Genomic DNA, 19149 nt, shown 5'->3' on the forward strand with positions numbered 1-19149 from the left:
AAATTTTGTAAAGCTTTTTTAAAAGTACAATCTCCCCCCTGACCCGAAGTTGGAACTCACAATGCCAAGATCAAGAGTAGCATGCTTCAGCGTGGGGAGTGGCTCAGTCTGTTCAGCGACCACTTAAGGGTTGAGGTCATGATCTCACAGCTGGTGGGTTCAAACCCAGTGTCTAGATCGGTCCCACCAGTTGGGGAACTGAACACTGGAGAGAAACAACAGTAAATAAAAAGACATTCCGGGGGGGGGAGGGGGGAGAAGAAAACAAAATGAAAACAAATACACATGGCTATTGATGTCATGAAGAAAAACAAACGTTTGTTCAAGAGTGAGAGCAGAGGATCTTGTTGTAGTTAACGTGTTTGAAGGTGGCCTCCCTGAGAAGGCAGCATTTAATCAGAAACCTGAATCATGTAAGAGGACAACCTGCGCAAAGAATGGAAGTGTCAAGGGTCCGCAAGGCAGAGGCCACAGCAACTGCAATTGCCTTGAACCGTGAACAACAAAGGATGCTTGAGGGACAATGTGCACCGAGCTCAGTGCGCTTGGAGAGCTACCTCACGCGCTGTCTGAAAGTCTCCCCAAGAAGCTACGAGAAGAGTGGATTGAGCAGGAGCAAGAATGGAAGCAAGAAGCCTTGCGTGGAGCATCCTGGTGAGGGATGTGAGGCCAAGGTAGGAATCCCCGACGGCCGCTGTCCATGCACAACCTTATGTTTGCACGAAAACAAAGTTTGAGAGAAAACGTGCCAAACTGTTGGGGAAACAGGAGATTGATTTTCCACGGCGCGGCGCTAGTGGTGCACAGTTTGCAATGATTGTGCATATCCGCCGGCGTTGACCCAGGTATCCGGAGTAGGCCGCGCGCAAGGTCAAAACGGGAGCCGGCCCCTCGCGGGGGCGCCCGAGCAGCCGCCGCCGTCTGGACCTTCCCGCCACCCCGCCGGAAGTGCTCTCCTGACCCGCCGCGCCACGCCGCGGGAAGATGGCGCAGGACGCCGGCGACATGGAAGATGGGCAGCTTTCGGACTCGGATTCCGACATGACGGTCGCACCCAGCGACAGGCCGCTGCAGGTGCCGGTGAGTGTGAAAGGCGGGCGGGTAATTCGGAACGGGGAGCGCGCAGCCCGGGCTGCGAGGAGGCACGGGCGGCGGTGTGGGTGAGGGGCGGGCGCGCGGAGCCCGGACTGCACAAGGGACGCGCGGCGGTGTGGCTGAGCGTCGGGCGGGCGTCCCCGGCCCGGCACGCGGGCCCTGGCGGCGGGGAGAGGCACTGGGCGGGGACGCGACAGCGGGCCGTCCGAACCCTGGCGCGGCATTTCGTTGCCAGGCGGGATCGCGTGGCTTTCGGCCTCCTGGAGACTGGCGTGCAGCGGTCGCTTCGCCTGCCCTGCGGTGCTCTGGGTTTCCCGAATTTACGGAGTTTGCCTGCCGCGGCGCGAGTAGGTTGTCTCGGCCCGGCAGATGTTGCCGAAAATGTATGAGCTGGGGACAGCGGCCAGAAACAGCCTGTGGCTATCCTTTTCGCCTTGGGCAAGTAAGGAGACTGAGGACCGGGAATGAAATTCATCGTATGCACAGGGGCCTAGTTTTCCATAGTCCCAACCGACGCCGCTTCGCCGTGCCATAATGTGACACCCGGTTTTGTATTAACCTCCCCGTTTTTTAAATGGGGGTGTATTTTGATTGCCTGCTAAGTAGCAAGCACTTTGAGCGAGCTTTGTGCTAGGCTGCTTGCCTTCGAAAACTGGCGCCTCTACTCTGTGACCAGTGCCAAGGTATTTAGCCTCGTGCCCCAATTTGTGTAATGGGAATGATAAGAATACGCCGCTGATAGGGTATTTGTTAGGGATTTAGTGAGTCATACAGTGCACAGCAATGCCTGACGAATCTTAGATGCCTTAGTTACTTGAACAGGGGAAAACTGGCTCCCCTTCCTGCCTGCCATTTCTAGCACATACTTGTGTTTAGTACAAAGTTGTTCCCTTTTGAATGATGTCTTGGGAAATTGATACAAAGGTTTCAGTTTTGGTTTTCAGTCTTTTCCAAGTTGTTTTACATGGATTGACCCATGACTCGGTAAGCTTAATAGCGTGAACTGTGCAGTTTTAGAAGTAGTCAGGGCTTCCTATGTGTAGGAGGAGTTTACTATTCAATATCAAAAGAATATGGTCACAAAACCCTACAAAGGAAGTTGATTTGTCTAAGCGCAAGAACGGCGTGTTTTGAAACAAAGAAAAATTGTCATAACTGTGTTCACCCTAAAATAAAACTTGTCAATTATTTTACCAGCAAAAATGGGATTTATTCTGAAACAGCAGAGAATCACAACTCTGACCAAGCGTTGCTAGGGCAAAACCGTAGGCAAGTGGGAATAAAGAAGAGGAATGCTCCTTTATAGGGGAGGGGGAAGAGTTGGGAGGGAATAAGCTGGGAGTTTAAAGTATAGTGGCTTTTCATTGGTTGAGTTGGAACAGTCTCTCAGTGGCTGGGCTGTTGCCAGGCTACAAGAAAAGCTTCCGCTTGCTGGGTTAGTAAGGTATAGGCTTCTTTCTGTGTTAGGTGCAAGTTATGGTCTTTTCCTGATGATAGGGCAGGAGAACTCCCTCTTCTAGCCTGCTGACCCTAGTTTAGTGAGGTTTCCTTTTATTAATTTTCACAACTGGTACTAAAAATTATGGCGTATGTCATTTTCGAACATTCTGACGATAGCTGAAAATAGTGAAAATCTTCCAAGGTGGCAAGTTTTTAGACTTTAGCTTCGGTAAGTTTTTAGAAAAAAGCCTTAGAACCAAGTGCTGTATTAGCTTTACAAATAAGAATTTGTGGTTTTAAAATGGGAAGATTCCGTGTAGAACTTTAGAAAAGTAGGGACTGGATCGGTTTCAGAGATTCATTGAGGATTGTTCTGCTTCACGGTGGTCCTGCCGAATCCCAAAATAACTTGTTTAAAACTGGGGCGTGCTGGGTGCAGCTGATGTGTTTCCTGCGAATTGATTGCATTTCTTTTCACTTGCAGAAGACACTAGGTGGGGACAGCATAGTGAGGCCCTTCCAGGGTACTGCAACGCCTTGTGCACCAGTGTCACATTATCGGACTGTTAAAAGTGTGGATTCCAGTGAGGAGAGTTTCTCTGATTCCGATGATGATAGCTCCCTTTGGAAACGCAAGCGACAGAAATGTTTTAATCCTCCTCCCAAGCCAGAGCCTTTTCAGTTTGGCCAGAGCAGCCAGAAACTACCTGTTCCTGGAGGAAAGAAGGTTAACAACATATGGGGTGCTGTGCTACAAGAACAGAATCAAGATGCAGTGGCCACTGAACTTGGTATCTTGGGAATGGAGGGTACTATTGACAAAAGCAGACAGTCCGAAACTTACAATTATTTGCTTGCGAAGAAACTTAAGAGGGAATCTCAAGAACATACAAAAGAATTAGACAAAGAGCTAGATGACTATATGCACGGTGGGAAAAGAATGGAATCAAAGGAAGAGGAAAACGGGCAAGGTCATCTCAAACGAAAACGACCCGTCAGAGACCGACTAGGGGACAGACTAGAAATGAACTATAAAGGCCGGTATGAGATCACAGAGGATGATTCCCAAGAGAAAGTAGCTGATGAAATTTCTTTCAGGTGAGCATTAAAATTTGGCCTACAAATGAGTGCTTGGCCAACAATCTTCCGTTTATTGGAAAAGAATCTAGGTACATTAAGAATGTTTCTTTTTAAGGTTGAAAAATTTTTTTTAATTTATTTTGAGAGAGAGCGTGCGTGCGTGCCTGTGTGTGAGCAGGGGAGGGGCAGAGAGAGGGAGAGGGTGGATCCCAAGCAGGCTCCGTGCTGTCAGTGCCCCATGCCAGGCTCGATTCCAGGAACTGTGAGAGTGTGACCTGAGCTGAAACCAAGAGTTCAGTGCTTAACCGACTGAGCCACCAAAGTGCCCCTCTTTTGAGATTTTTAAATTTGAAGGATGGACTCTGGGCTTACTTGGTTATAGGACTATATCTGTGTTTCCTTAAATTTGGACAGGCCTGATAAAATATTTTTGCAAGCTTTTAGGAACTTTTAGCAGCTCTTCCCATTTAGTGCTTATCTTTTTAAAAGCTTATCTTTTCAAATTGTGGGGTTTGGTTTTGTTCTTTAGCGTTTTTGTTTTGGTTTTTTTTTTAGTTTTTTATAATGTTTATTCATTTTTGAGAGACAAAGAGTGAGCAAGGGAGGGGCAGAGAGAGAGGGAGACACAGAACCCCACAGGTTCCAGGCTCCATGCTGTCAGTACAGAGCCCAACATGGGGCTCAGACCCACAAATCATAATACCATGACCTAAGCCAAAGTGGAACACTTAACTGAGTCACTCAGGCACTCCTGTTCTTTAGTGTTTTCAAATACTCATCACCTTTCTTTTATACTTTCATTGAGGCATATTGTACACATGATAAAATTCACCCATTTTGGGTATTGATTTTTTGGCACATTTATCAGTTTTACAACAATAACCATAAACCACTTTTAAAACATTTCCATCGCCCCAATAAGATCCATCATAACCATATGCCCATTTAAAGCTATTCTTTGTTCCTATCCCAAATAACTGCTAGTCTACTTTCTGTTGGCATAAATTTGCATTTTCTGGACATTTCATATTGTTGGAATCATACAGTGTGTATTCTCTTGTGCTGGATTTATTTCACTTAATGTAATATTTTTGAGATTGTCCATGTTGTAGCAGGAATCAACACTTTTTTAATTTATATACATATACAAACATCCATATTGAATTGCTGTTCCAATTCTTGGCTATTATGAATAATGCTCTATGAGCTTTGACATACAGATATTTGGAAACATTTTAATTTCTGTCAGGTAAATACCTAGAATAGAATTTCTTAGTGTGTAGTAAATTGATATTTCATTTTCTTAACAAGCTCAAATTTTGTTTAGCTTTTTATTAGCTCTAAGTCGTTAATGAATAATGTCACTTGAAAACAGATATGGTTCAAGAGTAATATTGGTGGTAGGAAAACAAGTATTTACCTTCCAGGCAAGCCTGTCAATGTTAGTACTGGATTTTTAACCTGCAGGGAAAGTTTGGAATTTGAGCGTTGGAAAGGAAGTTAGAGATTTTTATAAACCAAAGACATCACTTTACAGATCAGGACACTGAGACCCAGTAGTTCATATGACTTCTCAAAGTCACAGTTGTGTCAGAGAGTCGGAACTAAACCTTAGTCCCTTTGTTCCTAGTCTAGTGCTCTTTCCACAGTAATACAGTGCCTCTTGTTGAGAAGGATCAAGGAAGCCAGGTCTGGTTAGAAAACTGGTAAAACTCCCATATTAATCCTTTATCTCTCTGGAGTATGGACTCTGACTTTAGAAGTGTTGCTTAGGCTTCCTCTCTTTTTACCTCTCAGTAGTAGGATGAGGATAAGTACCTGTTTCATGAGGTTGTTGACACAATTAGCTGGGATAACGCCTACAAAATTTTTAGGATTGTGCGCATCCCATAATAAGTCAGTAAATATTAGCCATAGCCTTTGTTCTGAGGCAGAGAGACTAAGAGGAAGGTGCTGTCCATTTTAAAGCTCCCAGACGTCTCTGGGACTTTTAGTCATAATAATTGAAAGCATAGTGTATGTTTTTTAATTGTTTTGAAAAGAATGGACTTACTTCTTTTGCTTTTAGGCTTGCATTCCCTTTGCTGGATGGGCACATTTATTTTCAAACCACCATAATCCATGAAGGCAAAATGAGGAGGCGAGTTATGAGACTTGAGGTGGAACCTTGAGGTTACTGTCTTCTTGGGTGACCCAAGGTAGCAGCGTTTCCCTATCAGTGATTCTAAGGTTAAATATTGAATATTTCAAAACACAGATGTTAGCAGAATAGGATTTTGATCCTACTTGGGCACTAACCCAGGAGACTAAGGTAGATTTCTTCAACTTTATACAACAAATGAAGAAGTTAATATTACTCTGTTTGTTCCTTATCAGGTTGCAGGAACCAAAGAAAGATCTGATAGCTCGAGTAGTGAGGATAATTGGGAACAAAAAGGCAATTGAACTTCTGATGGAAACAGCTGAAGTTGAACAAAACGGCGGCCTTTTCATAATGGTAAGACTAACTACTTTGTTGTTTCCATTTTATATCGTGTTTCGTGTGATTATTTTACAAAATAAACTTATCTCTGATTCTTGGATCTCTTACTTACCAATTTATTGCCGTGTGTTTCAGATTTTAAAAAACTGAATTTAAAAATTCCGTATCGTTGGTTTTTGCATTTATTACTTTTCTTACAAAAACCATCCATAAATTGTATCCTGTTAGTGAGTGGTCAACAACACATCTCTTACAGGGTTTGTTGAAAGTAGGGGCTAACATTTTTTTTTTTTAATGTTTTTTTAAGTTTATTTATTTTGAGAGAGATCACAAGTAGGGGAGAAACACAGACAGGGAGAGAGAGAATCCCAAGCAGGCTCTGCACTGTCAGCACAGAGCCCGACGCAGGGCTCAGACCCACGAACAGTGAGATCATGACCTGAGCCGAAGTTGGACACTCAACCAACTGAGCCACCCAGGCACCCCTTTAATGTTTATTCATTTTTGAGAGACTGAGAGAGACAGAGTGCAAGCACGGGAGAGGCAGAGAGAAAAGGAGACACAGAATCTGAAGCAGGCTCCAGGCTCTGAGCTGTCAGCCCGGGGACCGTACCCACGAACGGTGAGATCATGACCTGAGCCAAAGTCTGACACTTAACTAACTGAGCCACCCAGGTGCCCCCGATATGGTGTTCCTATTTTTAATTTTTTGAGGGACCTCCATGCTGGTTTTTATAGTGGCTGCACCAATTTACATTCCCACCAACAGCGTACAAAAATTCCCCTTTCCCCGCATTGTCACCAGCAGTTGTTATTTCTTATCTTTTTGATACTAGCCATTCTGACAGGTATGAAGTGAGAAACACTACCATTTGAGAATGACCAGAAAGACCACTATTTTTGCTTAGGTCAGATCACACGCAGTGGCAGTTTATCCTATATAATGGTTTTGGAGATAACGTTTAATTCAGCTTTCACCCTGGGAGACGATGAAGTCTGAATGGCTTCTTTCTTATTTGCTCTTCATGAATTTGAAAAGTAACATCACGTGAAAGTGAGTCAATATTATACTTTAGAAATAGGAAAGAAACCCATTAGAATAGATAGCAGTGGCTAAGGAAATAGCCTGTGAGCATAGATTATAGAAGTTAACAACAGGACGAGTTATAATCGTCACAAAGAGCGCTTGGGTCGTTCAGTTGGTAAACATCTGACTCCTGGGTTCAGCCCAGGTCATGATTTCTAGGTTGATGAGTTTCAGCCCTGCATCGGGCTCTATGCTGGCAGCATGGAGCCTGTTGGGGATCCCCTGCTTGTGCTCTCTCTTTTTCTCTCTCAAAATAGATGAACTTAAAAAAAAAATAGTCATGAATGTATTGGCACCCCTTTTTGTGTCACTGCTAATAGTTGAACACAAAGTTATAGATTCATTAATATTTTATTAAAAGATATTTTTTTTAAGCATTTATTTATTATTGATAGAGATAGAGTGTGAGCATGGGAGGGGTAGAGAGAGAGGAGAGACACAGAATCTGAAGCAGGCTCTGGGTGCTGCTGATAGCACAGACACGGGCTTGAACTCACGAACCGTGAGATCATGACCTGAGCTGAAATCAAGAGTTGGACACCTGACTGACTGAGCTACCCAGGCACCCTGGTACCTGTCTGTTTAAAAGACCCTTTGGCCATTCGTGGAAAGAGTGTATACAGTATCATATTTCTGCTTCTTTTTGTAGAATGGTAGTCGAAGAAGAACACCAGGTGGGGTCTTCCTGAATCTCTTGAAAAATACTCCTAGTATCAGCGAGGAACAAATTAAGGTAAATAAAAACTATATTGCCCTTGACTTTTAAGACCCATCATAATTTGACTTCTCCTCAGCTTCTTTTAATTCCCATCACCTGTTTTGCCTTAAATTGACCAATTTTGTCATTGTCTCATTTCAAGTAAAACATGTGCCTTTATAAACTCTTCCTCTTCGTTTTCTTCCCTTGCTGAGCAGCGTCACAGGTTCCTTTATGGCCATTTTCCTGGTCGTTTAGCATGTGATTATTTTTTCTAGCCTCCTACAGCCTTTTATTAATGAAAGATTTCAAACATGGAGAATGGATGAAACAGTAACGGGATGAATTTCCTGCACTTAAGATTCGGGGTTGTTAATATTTTGAGATTCTTACTTTACAGTTGTTCTTCTGTACCAGTTGGAAAAAAGTAACAAACATCATGACACTCAGCCCTAATTATTGTAGGAAGCAACTGTTAATAATAAGGACACTGTCTTACATTTTATCACCTAAGAGAAAGAAAAACAATTTCTTAGTATCAGGTATTGACTGTATTCCAATTTCCTGAATTGTCCCCAGAATGTATTTTCTACTTTTTTTCCCTCCCTCAAACGCGGATCCCATCTAGATTTTCACATTTCATTTGTTGTATCTCTTTCGCTCTCTTAACTCCACATTTTCTTTCATGATTTAGACATTTTGAAGAGTCTGAGATGGTTGTCTAATAGAATGTACCACATTGTGGTCATTGTCTCCTTATGGATTTGTTTCATTTCATTCCTCTGTCTCCATTAGTTCTTATGAACAAAAGCTAGCCTCTTCACTATTAATCATTTGTCCGTTACTAGAATGTCCTCTTTGGGCATTCTTCTGCAGTGTGAGTTTTTCATGGCTCAGCATTTATCTTTTAGTTTGTTAATTAAGGAACGTGATTACATTTAGCAGATACAATCAAGATTAAGAACTTGCTTCTTGCATAGGAAAGAGGTGATGGACATGGGACACAGATGGTGTATTGGATCAGCTTTGTGTTCTCTTTATTATAACTGGATAGCACATGTCACAGCATTGTGGTTTAGCCGTTTATAATGCTAATGATGACAGGTAAATAAAAGCCACTTCTCTTGAGCTAACGCACGGTCAGCACAGAGCCAGACTTGGGACTCGATCCCAAGGAACCGTGAGATCATGTCCTGATCCGAGATCGAGATCTTGTCAGACGCTTAACCAACTGAACCACCCAGGAGCCCCTCAATGTTAGTTTGTTTCCCCTCTTTTCTGGCTGTCCACTTCCAGTCATTTTTTTTAAATCTGCTATTGAAATTGCTACAGGAAATGTTACTGTTACCGCACATTTGAAATCTCCTGTCCATACTGCCTTTTTTTCCTCCTGAAACAATGACTGGTAGATTTGTAACAATGTCATTTTCCTGAGGAACACGCCTACTGAGTAGTAGAGCAGGGCTTAACTGCTTGCGGTTTCCCTCCTCCCACACTGTAATCCCTGACAAAAGGTATGCACTGAGAAGGAGCATTCTTCTGAGGAACATGAAACATTGTTTCATAGCAGAATGTCCCTGTTTACAGAGAAATAGCAAGGTGAGATAAAAAGAATTCTCTAACATTCAAAATCTGGGTTTTAATCTTAATATTGCCATTTAGTGATTACATGAATACAAACAGAGCACTTACTTTCTCTCAGCCTTAATTTTGTCATCTATGAAGTGGGGACTGTAATAAGTGCCCTGCCTATTGAATGGAGCTCTGAAAGGATTAAAGAAAGTGGTATCTGGAGAAGATTCTTCTAGGTAACCAAACTTTGGACAGACAGTTTCCACAAGCAGAAGAGAAGAAAATAACATTTATTCACCATGTCTGCAGCGCTGGGCCACTTACTTATAGGATTTAATCTGCACCCCATTCTGTCAAAGTAGATGTTCCTGTGTTATGCGCAGGACGAGTAATAAAAATGATTAGCCTGGGATTGCACAGAATACTGACTTGAAACAGGTTTTTTTCACTGAATCACATGTCTTTGAAATTCAGTTCTAACTCATTGTGGAGAAAGAGATTTTAATGTTAGTAGGTTATGTTAAACTACCAAAACATTGCGTTGTAACAACAAACGGTAGAAACATTTGGAATACTTAATAATTAAAGAATGTTGACCAAGAGGAACATTTTTTAAAGTTTATTTATTTACTTATTTTAAGTAATCTCTGCACCCACTGTGGGGCTCGAACTCACAACCCTGAGATCAAGAGTTGCATGTTCTTCTAAGCCAGCCAGAGGGACATTTTTAAAAAGGACTGCCCTTTAGCCTGTATTTTTGTGAAGCATTAAAAAAAATTTTTTTTTCCAACATTTAGTTTATTTTTTGAGAGGGGGAGAAAGAGCATGCATTGGGGAGGGGCAGAGAGAGAGAGGGAGACACAGAATCGGAAGCAGGCTCCAGGTCCTGGGCTGTCAGCACAGAGCCCCACACAGGGCTCAAACCCAAGAATGGCAAGATCATGACCTGAGCCGAAGTTGGACACCCAACCAGCTGAGCCCCCCCAAAGCACCCCTTTTCACAGCATTTTTAAGAAAAGGAGAAAAATGCAGTATTATTCAAGTTTTTTGAAAGGCAAAGTACAAATTTATAATGAAAAAGAGGCATGGGACAATTAGCTGATATGTAAAATAGCAAAAAGTTACCAATGATTTGGTCTACTTTAGGGGGTTTTAAATGTTTTGGCTTTTAAGGTTTTCCTTTGTTTTTCCAAATTTTATGCATGGTGCATGGCTTGAGTAGTTTTGTTATTAGAGGAAAAAACCTAAAGCAAATAGTATTTCATCATAGGTCATTTTAAGTGTCTTCAAATGATAATGTTATAATTGTTCTTTGATCACTATAATGCTGACATTCAGTCTGTAGGATTCGGAAGGAAGTGGGAGCTGAATTGAGTGGGTCTTTTTGCCTTTTTAAAATTTGATTGTGTTTTGGTATGTGACGTACCATTTTGTTTTGGTTTGTAATTAAGTTTTGTTTTGGAAAGTATAAAGTTTGAGAGAAAAAAAAGAATGGGTAGTTAAAAATAAATTAATTTGCTATATATATATATATATATATATATATATATATATATATACATACACACATACATGCACACACACACTTTTTTTTTTAAATGTCTATTTATTTATTTTGAGACCGAGAGCATGTGCACATGTAAATGAGCAGGGGAGGGACAGAGACAGAGGGGGAGAGAGAATCCCCAGCAAGCTCTGTGCTGTGAGCACAGAGCCCAATGCAGGGCTTGATCCCACAAACCATGAGACCGTGACCTGAGCCAAAATCAGGACTCAAGACACTTAACTGACTGAGCCACCCGGGCACCCCTTAGCTGCTATATTTTTTAAAAGTTTGGCTCTAATGGGCCCCCTCTGGAAATAGCATACAGTTGAGGTTCTTAACTTGTAAAATTAATTATATACACGTAGGAAAAACTGCCCTCAGATTATCTCTTGTGTGCATTTGTCATAACAACACTAACAACAGGTTACAACATTTCTTTGGGCCGTTTCCCAGTTTGTTCTATCACATTCATAACCCATGGAATACAGTTCCTTTTAAAAAGTCTTGATGTAGGGGCGCCTGGGTGGCACAGTCGGTTAAGCATCTGACTTCAGCCAGGTCACGATCTCACGGTCCGTGAGTTCGAGCCCCGCGTCAGGCTCTGGGCTGATGGCTCAGAGCCTGGAGCCTGTTTCCAATTCTGTGTCTCCCTCTCTCTCTTCCCCTCCCCCGTTCATGCTCTGTCTCTCTCTGTCCCAAAAATAAATAAACGTTGAAAAAAATAAATAAAAAATAAAAGTCTTGATGTATTTGGAGTGAAAAGGGCAACTTTATAATTTTACTGAGTGTTGCCAAGCATTGTACTACTTAGAATTGTTGTTATCAACATGCTCAGATGTGCTTTGCCATGAAATGGAAATGCCTCTCCTTGCAGCTTCTTTTTCTCTCTCCGCTTGAAGGTTAAGTAGACTCTTTAAAAGATTGTGAATTGTCACTCTTCTGTGAAGGCAACGCAGTCGGTTTTAAGAATGTGAATTTGGGGGCGCCTGGGTGGCACAGTCGGTTGGGCGTCCGACTTCAGCAAGGTCACGATCTCACGGTCCGTGAGTTCGAGCCCCGCGTCAGGCTCTGGGCTGATGGCTCAGAGCCTGGAGCCTGTTTCCGATTCTGTGTGTCTCTCTCTCTCTCTGCCCCTCCCCCGTTCATGCTCTGTCTCTCTCTGTCCCAAAAATAAATAAACGTTGAAAAAAAAAAAAAATTTAAAAAAAAAAAGAATGTGAATTTGGAGAGCTACTAGATGAGCTAACTTTTTATACCTTCACCTGTTGGCTCTGCAGTCTTGTGCCTCACTTTCCTCCTCGGATTTTAATGTATGTGCTGCCGATGCGGGCACTCTCCCTTTCCTCGTCAGAAAAGGATAATACCCAGTCCATGAGCTTCTGGTGAGAATGAACAGTTCTTAGCACCATGCCTGGCATGTAAATGTGCCTGTTCAGTAAATGGTTGCCAGCCTCATTTTCCTCTCGTCACTTTCTTGTGTCCTTCCTCCACTTCTTAACACGCGTACCCTCCTTCTCCACCTCCAATCCCTTGTCCTTTCTCTAGCAAATACTTTTAGTCCTCCTGTCCACCAAAGCATTCATCTTCTGAAGCTTTCCCTTGTCTCCTTAATTTGAGAGTTCCTTACTCCTTCCTCTGCTAATTCTGTGTGCTGCTTGTAACTACTTAGCATAAATTTTTGGAGAGGGCCCCCTTTATTTCACCGTCTTCCACAGTGGTTTTTATAAACAAGGAGGGATTTGTGATTTGTGCACTTTAAGAACATAATAGAGACTGACTTGGTTACAGCTTTTAATAATCCCTTCCCAGAAGATAATAGGGTGCCCATCCTACCTTCTGTTTTAAACCTTTGAACCTGCTCTGTCTTAGCAGTCATTTTTGGCCTTCTCTTCAGATCCCTGACCTACTTTTCTTTCTTTTGTACCCTCTGAATCTACACTTCTCCATCTGTATCAAGGTTCCCAGAGGCTCTTTTAACGTTTTTCCATGTAATAGTTTAATAAAATGCATTTTCCACTTCAGCTCTCATCTGCTGGCAGTTTTGCCTCTTGGAGGAGGTGAGGACGTTTGGCAATGCCTGGAGAAGTGTTTGGTTGTCACAGTTTGGGGATGGGTGGATATATGCTAGTGGGTAGAGGCCAGGCATGCTGCGGAACACCTTGCAGTGCGCGTGGCAGACTGCCACAGCGGTCGCCTCGCTTGAGATTTCGGATTGCCAAGGTGGTGGGCCCTGGACTAACAATCTCGTATTTTTGTGTTATAAAATCCCTTTTCTGTAACTTCCTGGAATATATCCTAGTGCTGACTATATTGTGTTTATGCCTTGTGGTCTAAGTTTTTGACAGATTTATGTGCCCACGTTAATTACAGTGACATTTTTAAGGAATGGATTTTTTCCATTGTATAGGTTACGTGATCATACTTAATCACACATTTCAGGCGTTGCTTGGTTTCTTAGCATGCGCAGTCACGTATGGTTATTATGACAGTTTCCAAGTTAGTACACTTTATTTCAAAGACTTGTGTTTTTCTTGTGACAAATTAGATTTTATTTAACTCCTGAATGATGTGATTTTCCTGCTGTCTCGTCCCACGTAGGAAACCTGTAGCTCTGATGGTATGTTATGGTTGAATAAGCATGGGCCCCAGAGTGAACATGGGGTTGAGTTGGAATTACAGCTTCATCCTGTCTGCAGTGGGGACTCCCCTACTGTCTTAGACTCTGTGCGTCATTTACGAGTCTAATAATATTTCCTTGTTTTTTGTGAGAGATGGAGATCACGAAGGGTCCGCCTTCTACCAAACATTTAATAAACGGTCCTTCTTGCTTAAGGTTGTTCCTTTATTGTAGGACATTTTCTACATTGAAAATCAAAAGGAGTATGAAAATAAAAAGGCTGCTAGGAAGAGAAGAACACAAGTGTTGGGGAAAAAGATGAAACAAGCTATTAAAAATCTAAATTTTCAAGAAGACGATGACACATCACGAGAAACTTTCGCAAGTGACACCAACGAGGCCCTGGCCTCTCTTGACGAGCCGCAGGAAGGCCACGGAGAGACCAAGTTGGATGCAGAGGAAGCCATCGAGGTCGATCATTCTCACGATTTGGACATCTTTTAGTACATTTTGAGGATTAAGCCTTTCTAGAATAACCTTGTAATAAGCCATTTCTACTGAGATTGCTTCGTTTTACTTTGCACTGATAAACCTAAAAATCTGGACAGAAAGAACTGTTTTCTTGCTGAAAATAATGTTGAATTTGTGGGAAGACGAATGTTATTGATAGACCCATTTCTCATGTCTGACAAAATATTTAAAAGTATATAGCAGAGATTTAATTTCTGAATCTGTTGCATGTGTTAGTTATTACTAGTTGATAATTACTTTTGTCCAGGTCATTGTAACATGCCATTCAAAAAGTTGTTTTCCTTTTTTGATTTATCTTTGTAGCGAATTATGATTGGTTTCAAAACATTCCGTAAAAAGATCTTAATAAGGCACATAAATTGTTAAACTGTTACAAATGCATTCAAATTTAGTTTTTCTGTGTTCTGAGAACTTTCAAGCAATTTTAAGGACAGAGACAAAATAGGTTTATACTCATCAGTATAAACTTATTTGTCAGGAAGTAAATTAACATCAGAAGCTTTTCAAAGAAGTCTTCATTCTTAACTTTTTTTTGACTTCCTTTAAATTAACTCGATCTTACACTGAATACTGAATGTGATCCATACGTGTGTAATTACCATGTACATTTAAAAAATTCCCGGTGGTTGCCTGCCTAAGACTGCTTTACCTTATGTTAAGGAAATTGGGTATTAAAAATGTTACATCTGCCTGAAGTGTCAAATTACTCATTCTTATTGAAGGAAATAAAAGTAGTTAAGGTGTTCCAAGGGTTGACTTTAGTCTACAAAATAGATTAGGCAAAAATATGTAAGAAGCAATTGTAAACTCTTCTTTACAGATAGTTCTTGAAGTTTTTCTTTAGTTTCTGGAATACATAGTCATTGAAGTTGGATCTAAGGATACAAGTGGGAAAAGAAGAGGAAAATGGTTATTGGTTGCTTTTTATTCATAAGGAACACAAAAATAAAACTAGATTTTGGGCAGTGACTTTTTTTTTTTTTTTTTTTTTAAGATTTATTTATTTATGTAGTGTCTATACCCAGCATGGGGCTCAAACTCGGCGTTGTGAGTTCAAGAGACTCAGGCACCTCTCAGCCAGGTGCCCCTCAAGTGACTGTTTTTGAAACCTCAGACATGCTTTCATAAAATTGCTATAACCAAGGGAAGAAAAATATTTTAAATATGTAACTGAATATTGTTTCTGAGATTCTTTATGAGAGGTGATCTTAAAGGTATGTTACGTTGGGATAGGGCACCTGAGTGGCTCAGTCATTTGAGCGTCGGACTCGATTTCGGCTCAGGGCGTGATCTCCCGGTTCGGGAATTCAAGCCCTGCATCGGGCTCTGTGCTGACAGTGCGGCGCCTTCTTGGGGTTCCCTGTCTCCCTCTCTCTCTGCCCCTTTACCCCTGCCTCAAAAATAAATAAACATTAAAATAATAAGAAACGTGTCATACTTTGGGAAAAATAACATCCAGTTAAGTGCTAGTTTATATGCCACACGTTCATGTAAATACTGCTAATATTTCTAGTTACACTTGTTGAAGAGCATTAACACTACAGTCTAGTTCATCTTCACTAAATGGACCATCCTGGTTCATTTTCACCAACAGTTGTTACCTTACTATCTGGAAACTGTACGGGTTTCTGGTATGGATTAAACCCTAACGTTAAATGCAAACCAACAGTTGAGGTGTTTAGTTTTTTAGGAATCCATTCCATATTATTATTATTTCATCTTGGATTCTTACCCTGTACTTCTGCCACAGGGTACTGAAGTTTCGAAAAAAGCGAACAAACCTGTCAAAATAATTATGCAAAATCTTTCCTTTTTTTTTTTTTTTTTTCAACGTCCATTCATTTTTGGGACAGAGAGAGACAGAGCATGAACGGGGGAGGGGCAGAGAGAGAGGGAGACACAGAATCGGAAACAGGCTCCAGGCCCTGAGCCATCAGCCCAGAGCCCGACGCGGGGCTCGAACTCACGGACCGCGAGATCGTGACCTGGCTGAAGTCGGACGCTTAACCGACTGCGCCACCCAGGCGCCCCCCAAATCTTTCCTTTTTAAAAAATATTCATTTTGGGGAGAGCACAAGTGGGTAAGGGGGCAGAGAGAGGCGGACAGGATCAGAAGCAGGCTCTGCACTGACAGGGTGACAGCAGTGAGCCTGATGCGGGGCTCGAACTCACCAACAGTGAGATCATGACCTGAGTTGAAGTCGGACGCTCAACCGACTGAGCCACTCAGGTGCCCCACTGCAAAATCTTTCTGAAATGACCCAGAGAAGGATGTCAATTGGCGTTCACCGGTACCTCTGTATAGAAACTGTGACTTCCTGGAATTCTACAAATACCCATTGCAGCCATACGCTGAGGGAATTGATGCCAAATGTTCAGCAGGATTTTTGACGTGTCCCAGATTGGTTTATTCATTAGTGTGAAAGAACTGCCTTAACCTCACAAAAGAGATGCAATTCAGGTTCGGTATCATGGGGGGCAAGTTCAAGTTAGGGAACAAAGGAACTCCACCGAAAGCAGCCTCTGGAAAAAGAAGCCCCAAGATGGGGATACTGCTGTTGGCTGATGGCTCTAACAGCCCCATAAGCCTTCTTTTCATGTCCAGGTCACCCCAGGACTGAGTACATGTATGAAAAAGACTCTTACTGTGATCCTTCCTCTTTAAAATAGCATCTTGGGCCCCGGGTGGCTCGGTCAGTTCAGCGTCTTCAGCTCAGGGCATGATCTCGCGGTTCGTGGGTTTGAGCCCCACGTTGAGCTCTGTGCTGACTGCGCGGAGCCAGCTTCGGAACTTCTGTCTCCCCCTCTCTTTGCCCCTCCCCTGCTTGTGTATTCTCTCTCCCTCTCAATAATAAACATTTAAAAGATAGTAATAATAAGTAAAATAGCATCGTGGCCACTACCTCAGTCGAGGATCTACCCATCCTCTCCTCTGTCACCTCAAAGCACCTGTTGTTGCTGCCTGGAGTCCTCACCATCAGCTCCCCGCGGAGATGTACATCCACGGCCAGATTCTCCTGAAAGAATTTCTCCACCTCTGTGTCTGCACCTCTGTGTCTGCTTTTGTTTATTTGTGCCTGATGATTCATACCACTGACGGTGAACACCTGCGTCCTGCTGGGGAAGGTGATATGCCCTCTGGAAAGTGCAGAGTTTGGGGGTTCGTCAAGGTCTTCTGCTCCCAGACCTGCTCCAGAAGCAAGATGACCTGGTCAGAATGGAGTGAGGGTCCTATTGGGGCACAAGCCAGGGTTTGGAGTCCTCTCCAACACTTCTACGTTGAGGGTTCTTTATATTTTTACCTATTAAAATTACTCTTCTCTGAACCTTTCTGCCCATTCAAATCTAGAAATGTCTAACCATCCAGAAGCTTCTGGCTGGCTCAGTTGGTAGAGAATGCAACTCTTGGTCCTGGGGTTGTGAGTTTGAGCCCCATGTTTGGTGAGGAGATTACTTTAAAAAAAAAAAAAAAAGAAAGAAAAGAGAAAGAAAAAAGAGGGGTGCCTAGGTGGCCCAGTCGGTTAAGAGTCCGACTCTTTATTTCAGCTCAGGTAGTGATTTCATGGTTTGTGAGTTCGAGCCCCAGGTCCAGTTCTGCACTGACAGTGTGGAGCCTGCTTGGGATTCTCTCTCTCCTATTCTCTCTGCCCCTTCACCCACCCCTTCTCAAATTAAATAAATAAGAAAGAAATGTCTATCCAAACTATTGCCACGTATATATTCAGTTAATACTCTCACCAAACTGGCTGTAATTCTTATGCTCAGGCTTTTTTTTTTTTTTTTTTAATCTTTTTTTTAACATTTATTTATTTTTGAGACAGAGACACAGGGCGTGAGCAGGGGAGGGGCAGAGAGAGAGGGAGACCCAGACTCCGAAGCAGGCTCCAGGCTCTGAGCTGTCAGCACAGAGCCCGATGTCAGGCTCGAACTCACAAAGTGTGAGATTATGAGCTGAGCTGAAGTCAGATGCTTAACTGACTGAGCCACCCAGGTGCCACTCACCCTAACTTCTTACTTGCTGGCTATGGGATCGATCCTAATAACCTTCCACCTACTAATAACCCTCCACCTCTCATGGCGATTTAAGTGTCATTCCTCTAAGACACAGTCGCTGTGATGAGTTTTTATAATCTCCAATATTCTGCAATATATCTCAGATCTTCAGGGGTAAAATGGCTTGAATTGGTTTGGATCGAAACATATTTGACTCCCACTCATAAAGTGTGTGTGTAAGCAGTTGGTAGCAAACATAAATGACACACAACCACCATGCACAAGTAAGAAAATAAGCTAAGGGCAAATAAAGAATGTGAACATGGAGGGCTTCTTTGTGAATAATAATGATACAGTCCAGAGTGCCGTCTAGTATGCTTGTGTCAAATGTGTACTATGTCCGGAAGCATCCTCATTTTTTTTTTTAATTTTTTTTTCAACGTTTATTTATTTTTGGGACAGAGAGAGACAGAGCATGAACGGGTGAGGGGAAGAGAGAGAGGGAGACACAGAATCGGAAACAGGCTCCAGGCTCTGAGCCATCAGCCCAGAGCCCGACGCGGGGCTCGAACTCACGGACCGCGAGATCGTGACCTGGCTGAAGTCGGACGCTTAACCGACTGCGCCACCCAGGCGCCCCATTTTTAAAAAAAATTTTTTTTTTCAACGTTTATTTATTTTTGGGACAGAGAGAGACAGAGCATGAACGGGTGAGGGGAAGAGAGAGAGGGAGAAGCATCCTCATTTTTGAAAAATTGTTCATGATGGGAACGTTTTAGTCATGCAGCTATAACATCACTAAAAATGGCTGAAAACTCCACATTCTTTTTTTTTTTTTTTGAAATGTCAAACATGTAATTCTTTAACTTTTTTTTAATGTTTTTATTTATTTTTGAAAGAGAGAGAAAGAGCATGGGCGGGGGAGGAGCAGAGAGAGGGGAGGCACAGAATCAGAAGCAGGTTCCAGGCTCTGAGCTGTCAGCACAGAGCCCAATGCGGGGCTCGAACT

The 19149-nt window shown here is 42.5% G+C and overlaps 1 protein-coding gene across 1 annotated transcript; it reads left to right on the forward strand.

Moving 5' to 3' along the window:
• The first annotated feature begins 913 nt into the window (after positions 1 to 913).
• Positions 914 to 14837, forward strand: PHAX (phosphorylated adaptor for RNA export). The gene is made up of 5 exons (XM_045487277.1): positions 914 to 1080; positions 3020 to 3633; positions 5992 to 6112; positions 7834 to 7917; positions 13851 to 14837. The coding sequence occupies exons 1-5, from the start codon at positions 985 to 987 to the stop codon at positions 14118 to 14120; spliced, it is 1185 nt and encodes a 394-aa protein (XP_045343233.1). The 5' UTR covers positions 914 to 984; the 3' UTR covers positions 14121 to 14837.
• Positions 14838 to 19149: the final 4312 nt, after the last annotated feature.

The sequence above is a fragment of the Leopardus geoffroyi genome, chromosome A1 (assembly GCF_018350155.1).
Source record: "Leopardus geoffroyi isolate Oge1 chromosome A1, O.geoffroyi_Oge1_pat1.0, whole genome shotgun sequence".
NCBI lineage: Eukaryota > Metazoa > Chordata > Mammalia > Carnivora > Felidae > Leopardus > Leopardus geoffroyi.

What these genes read in the sequence shown, in the direction of transcription:
- PHAX (XM_045487277.1), top strand. Translation starts at nt 985, where the DNA reads ATGGCGCAGGACGCCGGCGACATGGAAGATGGGCAGCTTTCGGACTCG. An exon ending in ACAGGCCGCTGCAGGTGCCG is followed by an intron (nt 1,081 to 3,019) that starts GTGAGTGTGAAA and finishes TTTCACTTGCAG; the next exon opens with AAGACACTAGGTGGGGACAG. An exon ending in GCTGATGAAATTTCTTTCAG is followed by an intron (nt 3,634 to 5,991) that starts GTGAGCATTAAA and finishes GTTCCTTATCAG; the next exon opens with GTTGCAGGAACCAAAGAAAG.